This window comes from Jatropha curcas, chromosome 4 (genome assembly GCF_041381405.1).
Source record: "Jatropha curcas cultivar XTBG-Jc1 chromosome 4, XTBG_Jcur_1.0, whole genome shotgun sequence".
Lineage (NCBI taxonomy): Eukaryota > Viridiplantae > Streptophyta > Magnoliopsida > Malpighiales > Euphorbiaceae > Jatropha > Jatropha curcas.
The window spans coordinates 16,398,881-16,408,091 of NC_143154.1; the positions used below are offsets into that span (position 1 = coordinate 16,398,881).

Consider the following 9,211-nt stretch of genomic DNA (forward strand, 5'->3'; position numbering starts at 1 on the left):
AGACTGAGAAATCCATACTAGCAGCTGGTCTTTGAATCGATCCCCCTGTGGCTGTATATGCCGTAGTCGTTCTCGGTTTAGGGCAATCCCTCACAAAGTGTCCAACCTCACCACAGTTAAAACATGCTCCTGTGGTCAACTTACACACTCCGCCATGATATCTACCACAATGAACACAACTACGAGTAACTGGAGGAGCTCGTGGAGGTGGCAATGGTGGTCTGAACTGTCTCTGGCTCTGTGGCCTCACACTGCTAGATTTAGGAGGAAATGGACTGAAGAATCTCCTCTTTTTATTACTAGAGCTACTAGCCACTGGGAAAGTCCTCCTGACACTCTTCTCCTCTGTAGCCTTTTCTTGATCAACCTTCTCTTGATTCAGAGCTTGTGATACCAATGCAGAAAAATTCTCATGTTCAAAGCCGATCACATGGCTCTTAATACTGGGCTTCAATCCCTGTTCAAATCTCTTGCACCTGTCCCTACCTGTAACTAACATCCTCCCAGCATAATAACTCAACCGAGTAAACTCCCTCTCATACTCAACTACAGTCCTATGATCCTGTTTGAGCTGCAGAAACTCCTCTATTCTGGCATCCACATAGCTAGATGGAACATACTTTTTCTTAAACTCCCTCAGGAAGTCTGTCCAAGTCAGAACTGGTGGTTGCACTCTGCTCCTAGGAACTGTCTTCCACCACTCATATGCATCTTCCTGAAGTAAAGAGACTGCATAATCGTACTTCTGAGTATCATCACACTGGAGTTTTAGGAAAACCCTATCAATCCTCTCTAGCCACTGCTCAGCTACCATCGGGTCAGTGGTGCCTGAAAACTCTGTGGCCCCATACTTAACCAACTTATCATACTGTCTAACTGGCTGCTGCTGTTGCTGTAAGTTACCCGCCATTTGTCTCAATAACGCAGCCATCTGCTGGGCTATAGGGTCAGCAGCTGGTGCAACAGGGACATCAGCATGCTCGGGAGCATTACCACGCTCTTCCTGTCTCGCTTCAGACTGCTCCTCAAGCGGATTAAAATTATCTCCCCGACTAACACCCTCCATACTATCGATCAAAAATAACACGCTCTCTGTATATTATCACAGAAAACCATGCATCGTATTAGAATATTGTATGATGTAGATATCCAACAATTAACAGGCATGTCATATTTGAGCAGATTACATTTCACACATTTATATGCAGTAAAAATATGATCCAATATGCAATTAAAACTGCTCTGATACCAAAATAAACATGTCACACCTTACCCTACTGTAAGACATGGCATGTCGCCCGTAATATAATTAATAAGCACTTAATTCTTATAAATGCTTACTAAGTATACTACAAGGGACTTAATCCTTTTAATTCCTTCATTTTTATATCTTGTAGCAAAATAATTTAGTTATTAAATATATATAACTTCTTTTGGTAGATATTAATCTCAATATAATTTCTTAAACATATTATAAAAAAAAAACATAAAATAAAATGGTTCCATAACCCATAAGTCCATGGATGATTTAATTACATATTGGAGTCCTGTTCAAATCTTAGATACATAATAGAAATTAATTACTTTAATAGACTATAAATTTTCAAATTCATACAATCATAATTTACATGAATCTGCTCAAATATACATAAATGATCTGTTAATGTTTAATACATCATACATATTCCAAAAGAAGTCAAATATACAATAGCTACATCAGTAGCATACTATCTACATCAAATAAAAATGATCCTCTCTTGGTTCTTTTTCCTTTCCTTTACCTGCGATAGTACAAAAGCAACTATCGCTAAGCATATGGCTTAGTGGTGTACTAATAAAAATAATAAGGAATGACAATTCATAAATCCACCATGGTAAAGAAAATAAGAAACAAAATAAATCAATACCATTTAAATCATCAATTCATAATATAGTCTTTACAGCTTTTATAGAGTCAATTCTAAGGGCCATCAGTGTCTAATGTGCACATCTAGACCTGCTATCTACAACCTCAATCTGTGATATGATTTCAACAGAAGAGGGAGCAATCTACAACCTCAACATGGAGGGAGAATTTCATATCAATCATATATCATCTAGTGATGATATCCATGTTCAATCGATCGTAATATCAACTTCAACAAATGAAATGATATTCGGGGTAATAACCATATCTATATCAGCTGTAAGACTGTTAAACCATTCCATTTATGTACTAATATCAAAATCACAATGGACAACATTTCGTTTCACAACCACTGCTAAAAACATTCAATCACGGCCACCCCTCATACTACAGATATCAATTGGCCAACGTCCTCCTCTTTCACAGTATAAGAATCATAAAATTCATTTACAAATATCATTCGGTCGTATGCTTTCAAAATAATCTTTTTCCTCTTTAAAAACTTATGAATATAATTATAATTCATAAAGCAAATCCATTGAAAATATTTTGCAAAATCAATTTCATTTTGTTTAAATAAAAGTAGGAAAGGAATAATATACACTAACCTGAACTAGATGGCTCCCCTAGCCCTTTTCCTCTAGTAATCACCCTCTCCTCAACTCCCTTTCTCTCAGCAGCTGTAGCATGATATTAATACTCACATTAAGATCATACTACACAATGTACACACATGCACTTCTATAAGAATGCAAATTAAGCATTAGAATGTAGTCTCATGCTTTTTCTTTCATTTTCACTATACTTGTCCAAGTGTTATATGATCTGAGTTTAAGCATGAAACACTTCATATCCAACACTTAACCACATCCTAGACACAAAATACTAACAATGAAAACAATAGAAGTGAATAGCATGCTAAATTCGTTCAAGGTTTATGAAATGCAGAATTTCAGCATTTGAGTAGCTGGCATTGCGTTGACTATATCTTGAATTCCCCATATTCAATTGCCCTGAAATTTTGACAGCATGTTCCAAACATCTTAGGGTACTGTTCTGGAAAATTTCATAATTTTTAAAGCTCATTTGCATTTTTAAATGACATAATTATAGAGTCTGAAGTTCAGTTTTTCTCATGCTGAGCAGCCTGCAGTGATTTACTTATAACTCCATTTCCTTTTATCCAATGGCCTTTAAATTTTAACACGACCTACCCAACATCTCAGCCTATCTCCATATCAAATTTCATAAATTTTGGAGTTCATTTGCTTAGTCAAATAGGTCAATTACAGAAGCTGAATGTCAGGCAGCATAACTGTAACATGTCCAACAATGATAAGTTTATTTAAGTATTCTCAACTCACTTCCAGCACAAATTCATGCAATCCAACTCTTCTATTACTGAAATAACATCATAATATAAGATATAGCAGAGTCCATAGTTCATAGAATATCAAAACCAAACTCAAAATCATCCATCTTGGTGACTTATGCAACTTAGACTTTGAATTCATGCATAACTACTTTCAACCATCTTAAATCACCTTAAATCACTTCTCATCACTTCATCTTCACCAAATCAGATTACACAAACAAGCACCTCACTTCAAAGTTCATGGAATTCAAAAAGTAATCCATAGAAATGAAGGAGGAAGTGAAAATAACTAACCTTTTCTTAAGAATTACTTGAAAATTCTTTGATTTTCACCTTCTTTTTGCTTGGTTTTGACTCAAAACCCTCCTCCTCTCTTCTTGAACGGTTTGGCCTGCAACAATGAGTGAAGTGTCGTGGTTCTTTCCTCTTCTTCAATAAAATTATATAATAAACTTTATTAAAAATTCCTTCCATGTCCTTTAAATGCAAATTGCACTATAATCCTCCCTTTTGTTTTCCCTTCATCCTTTGGCACTCTAATCTTTTTAATCATTTTACTTTAGTCCTATTAGGTATAAACCAAGTGTATTTAATATTCTAAACTCCACTTGGTAAAAATCGTACGGAAATTACCGTTTTTCAGGCTTTTCAGGTAAAATCGTGCTTTACCGAGAAGTCATTCATCTTTCAACTCATTTTTGATTTCCTTTAAGCTTTCACATGGATTTGTAAAGATCAATTAATGTTTCATTTAATTAATATTAATATCCTCAATCTATAGTGTTTCCCATTATTTTAAGTTTTCCTTTTATTCGGATAACCGAATTCATCGAAAAAGCTAAAATAGAAAGAACTACAAAATTGAGGATATTACAACAGATCTGCTATTCTATGTCGCGACATAGCCTTATCTACATGGTTTCTACCTAACCTCAATGGAGCATATTAATGGAATGACAATAGATAAAACAAAAGCAAAATAACTGTGTCATAACTTGCATGCTTGTGTCATGTTATTTTCACACCATTTGCATGCTTGCATTTTGTGTTTATACATGTGTTCATGTTGTCTTTTTGTTTTAAAATGGTTGAAGACATACAAGTTGAGAAAGGACTATAATTACATAGAATTCATAACTTCATACACCATTTCACATCATTTCACAATTGCATAGAATACAATTACAAGTTGTGTTTACCTCATTTCACATCATTTGCATGCTTGCATGTTGTTTTGATACATGATTTAATGTTGTATTTTTGTTGTAAAATGATTGGAGGCATACAAAGTGAGCATAGGAATCCAATTGCATAGAAAAAGAAGTCCAAAAGTGCATGAAAACACAAGTCGCGAGCGCGCCTTGCAAGGTCGCGAGCGCATAAAGCACCTAATGAGAGACAGTGAGTTATCAGGCACAAGTCGCGAGCGCGCACTTGAAAGTCGCGAGCGCGTAGAGTGCAAAATGAGAGACAGTGAGTTCCCAGGCCAAATTCGCGAGCGCGCGATGAAGGTCGCGAGTGCTTACAGGCCAAGGGCCAAGTCGCGAGCGCGCAAATGAAAGTTGCGGTCGCGTACAGTGCAAAATGAGAGTCAGAGAGTTTCAGGTGAAAGTCGCGAGCGCGCAAATGAAAATCGCGGTCGCGTACAGTGCAAAATGAGAGTCAGTGAGTTTCAGGCACAAGTCGCGACCTCTTCAGGCAATTCGCGCGCGCGCGTCGCGTTTTCCAGCCTGCACTGTCTGTACTCTTTTGATCATATCTCTCAATATACAACTCCGATTTGAATGATTCAAAAACCCATGTAAAGCTAACACATAGAGGAACAAATAACTCTTCTATGACACTTCATAATTCCATCATTAAATGGGGTCAAAATCAAGATGAAGTTACTGGTAAAATTTCCAGTACCAGTAACTCCCCTGTTTCAGCATAAACTCACTATTTACTTCATTTATTCAATACCTCCCCTGTTTTCTCACCATTACCAGTCCTCCCACTCAACATGAAGCAATATTGTCTCATTAGCAACACACCACACAATTTCTCATGCAAAGAAAATGGTAAATGAAAAGAGATATCACACCTTCACTTAACAAGCTTGGAATCTTCTTCTTAGCTTCCTTTTTCTTCTACCTTTGAGCTCACCTCTCCTATACATGAGAATTCTTATGAATCATCTAAAAATATCACCAAATGATTCAAGTGTGAAAATCAAGAAGGTTTACTTACTTGGATAGAATAGAAGTTGAATTAATGTTTGAATCCCATTAACATCTTCACTACCATTAAAAGTGATGGAGAAAGGAAAGTGGAAGAGGAAAGTAGAGGAAGAAGATGAAGATAAGGATGAAGAAATGAAAATGAAATGGAACTCACGGGTAGTCTCTAGAATATCATGGATTTTTATGTGAAAATTATCAAATGGTACCTCAAGTGTCAAAATGGTACAACTTCCTACCTCAACTTTATATTTTAGTGCAAGCAAGTCCTAATCCTTATACTTTGATCTTTTTGTTTCCTTCAAGTAAGTCCACTTCTTCTCCTTATTTCATTCTAGCCCACTCTAGACTCTAATGGCTCGAACCGGGTTTTGGATCAGCCCGACTCGACTCTAAGCAACGCCTCGATTCAATAGAAAAATGGGACGTTACAGTTCTACCCCCCTTAAAAAAAATTTCGTCCTCGAAATTCACTTACATTAAACACTGACAACTCTCATAATAGTTTCCAACTCAATTTGATTCTTCGTTTATTGGCTAACATTTACTATCCTTATGTTCTCCACTTGATTCTCCCAAATGAACATACATACTAGCTAATATATCCAGTCTATATCAACACTCAATCCAATGACCTATATATCGCCCATACCAAACATATCAGCATATCATAGACATATCATATCATATACATATCATATCATCATCTCATATACATATCAAGGCATTTCATTGCAATAGCCTATTCAAAGATTTGCATACAATAAATTCTCATAAAGCATGATGAGATTATAGAAACATATCCTGAGATCATATAATTTATGTTCATAACTGTATGAATAACTTTATGTTGTCATGGTACTTCTTCTCATCCACTGTCATGCATATATACATATAGTCATACATGCATACTTGCAAGTTCCACTCAAGAAGAAAACAAAATGAAACCAAAGTTCCAAATGTCAATACATGAAAGTAATTATACACAATCACAAAGTTATGCAAATCATACAATGTGCCATATAGATTATCTCAACTTGACCATTTATCCATAATGATTTGGTAGTTGCATCCAATTAGCAATTCCACCTTTCTCTCTTTTTTTTTTTTTTTTTTTTTTTGACTCATAAATAGCTCACATAAATCCATAAATCATCTGTGACTTATAAATACTTCTATTAATGATTAACCAATCATTTATGTCTGAAGAATGATCACTTATAAAATCTTGAGCATTTTGGCTCAGAATTTATTCTCATGTGCACATAGTGAGATCAACACGAACCACAATTTGTACATATTCATGAACTCTCAAAGGATAGTAAGTCCGATATTGTATATATATTCTGATGCATCTTTACTTCTATTTCCATCAAATCTTAATAACCATGATTCCTAATTTGTCACAAAACTCTGACTGATTATCATCTCATTTAAATCATCCTAATTCATACTCCTTTACCTCTGTAATTGATGCTTATCTAAATCTTAATTCAATACCATGACTAGATCCATTCTTACTTACCTACTTTCTTGGTATAACATCAATTCAATGGTTGGACAACTATCTCTCCATGTCCAAGGTCATTCATCATTTCACTTCATCATCATGGTCCAATATTTATATAACATAATTATCTTCATTTGGTGTTTAGGAGTCATTTACTTCTCTTTTTTTTTTTTTTTCGAATCATAGAATCTCTCAATAAACTTACAAAACATCTAGAATTCACCAAATACTTTAAACCTCAAAAACTAAATCTTGTTGAATATAATTCATACTTATACCATATTAACCCTCAAGGTGCTACAATTCATACAGCTTCACTACTAGGCTCATCAAGAGTTAAATAATTGACTTCATCTTAAGAATCACCATACTTTTCTTATAACCATAGTACTTTATATGATTCCTGATAGTCATACATTTGCAAAATAGCTGATGAACACCACAATATACTTGACTCCACCAAATAGTAAGTATTTCTCATAATTAGAAATCACTTCTCATAAATGGCTTGAAATAATGACATTAGTTCTTATGAAAAATACTCATCACCCATTCTTAGAGCAAATCACATCAAATCATTCATCATTAAGATCATTTATGTAACTACACCAATGAATATACGTATATGTGTATTCTATCTAGCAAAATGCTTATCTCAATAGTCATAATAGATTCCATTAACCACAATCATGTAAACATCAATACTCTTCGTAAATAGATTCTAATGTCCTTAAATCCGAATCAGTTTGTTTTCTTATTAGATAATACTAGCAACTCATCCTCAACATACTCCTTCCATAGGCACATGTACACACATTCATGCATTTTATGCATACATTTCACAGTCACATCATGCATACCTTAACATAGCTTTTTGCGTACACAACCATACAAGGTTACTCTACATCTTACATCTGTATATACATATATGTTATTTTCTTGTTTAAGTCATAAACCAATGTACTTCATAACTCAGTTATGAATTTATACAAGTGACTTCATTGTCATTTATAAAACAATCCTTCCATGTATCAAAACTTTAGAAAACCACACTTGAAAATTTACAATACATTTTTTTTCCAAGTGTTCAGAGAAAAGAAGAATTCTCATAGAAAAATCAGTTGTTCATAAGCAACATAAACTATGCTTCTTTTGGATTCAAAATGAACAAACCTTGTTACAAGTCACTCATGATATCACTATCATGGATAAAAACAATCAGATGCACAATACATCTCATAATACTTATAACAGGTAGAACTCATATCAACTCACGAAAGTACACAAATCCTTAATACCTCAATAATATTCATCTCCAATAACCACTACATCGAATTCCCTATTCATTATTCTCTAAACATATCCTCCATGAATAATGATCTAAAAGGATATGACCTGTAATCATCAATAGAAACCTCAGTATATACTCCGCTTACCACGACATCATTCTCCAATGGCTGGTTGTTTCTAAGCAAACCAATATGGCATGTCTTTAACTTCAATTACTCGTATTCTCACTGCAAAATATATAACTTCCTACATAGATACACATATAGTCTGAGAACCGCCTAAACCTAGGCTCTGATACTAAAAATTGTAACATCCCTTCCCGGTCCACCCGTTAACCCGAATGAACCGAGCCGAGACGCTACAATCTGGTTGAACTTATATCCTGTCATGCTGATATCATCCTGTATGCTAAATATGAATATAAAACACTCCCAATTAAACTTCAAACTTTCAATATCTCCAACTAATCATCATAACACAACAACACTTTATATATATAGTCATAACTGTATAAATCCTCAATAGCATTGAAAATCCAGCAATTAATTGCATTCATGATCTATATCAAGTCTTCATGACCTAATCATACCAACTATAGTAAAATATTTCAATCATTTCCTCCAAATACTTACACCACAATAATTACATGCTTCAATTATATTTCCAATCACATAAGCTCTAACAAATGTAATAATTATACATGCCATAAATCTTAATACATGCCATAATTCTTAATATTACAACTCTCAATCTACTATGACCAAGTTAGTCACTTCTGCTTTGAACGTACTCCTCAAGTCTTCAAGTACCAACCACGATCTTCAACCTACGCGTGATAAAAATCGACGCGCTGAGTATAAAACTCAGTGGTGCTCATAATTCACATACGAAACAAAGTGCGATGGCAACTA

The 9,211-nt window shown here is 34.6% G+C and overlaps 1 protein-coding gene across 1 annotated transcript; it reads right to left on the minus strand.

Annotated features, from left to right (window-relative positions):
* Positions 1-90: 90 nt before the first annotated feature.
* Positions 91-4,151, minus strand: LOC149496893 (uncharacterized). Its single transcript, XM_089719954.1, has 4 exons — positions 3,576-4,151; positions 2,515-2,586; positions 176-1,092; positions 91-129 (listed from the first exon to the last, which is right to left on the minus strand). Exons 3-4 carry the CDS (start codon positions 1,064-1,066, stop codon positions 91-93), a joined length of 930 nt encoding a protein of 309 aa, XP_089576080.1. The 5' UTR covers positions 1,067-1,092; positions 2,515-2,586; positions 3,576-4,151.
* Between the last annotated feature and the right edge of the window lie 5,060 nt (positions 4,152-9,211).

What these genes read in the sequence shown, in the direction of transcription:
- LOC149496893 (XM_089719954.1), bottom strand. Translation starts at nt 1,066, where the DNA reads ATGGAGGGTGTTAGTCGGGGAGATAATTTTAATCCGCTTGAGGAGCAG. An exon ending in CTCCAGTTACTCGTAGTTGT is followed by an intron (nt 130 to 175) that starts GTTCATTGTGGT and finishes AGTTGACCACAG; the next exon opens with GAGCATGTTTTAACTGTGGT.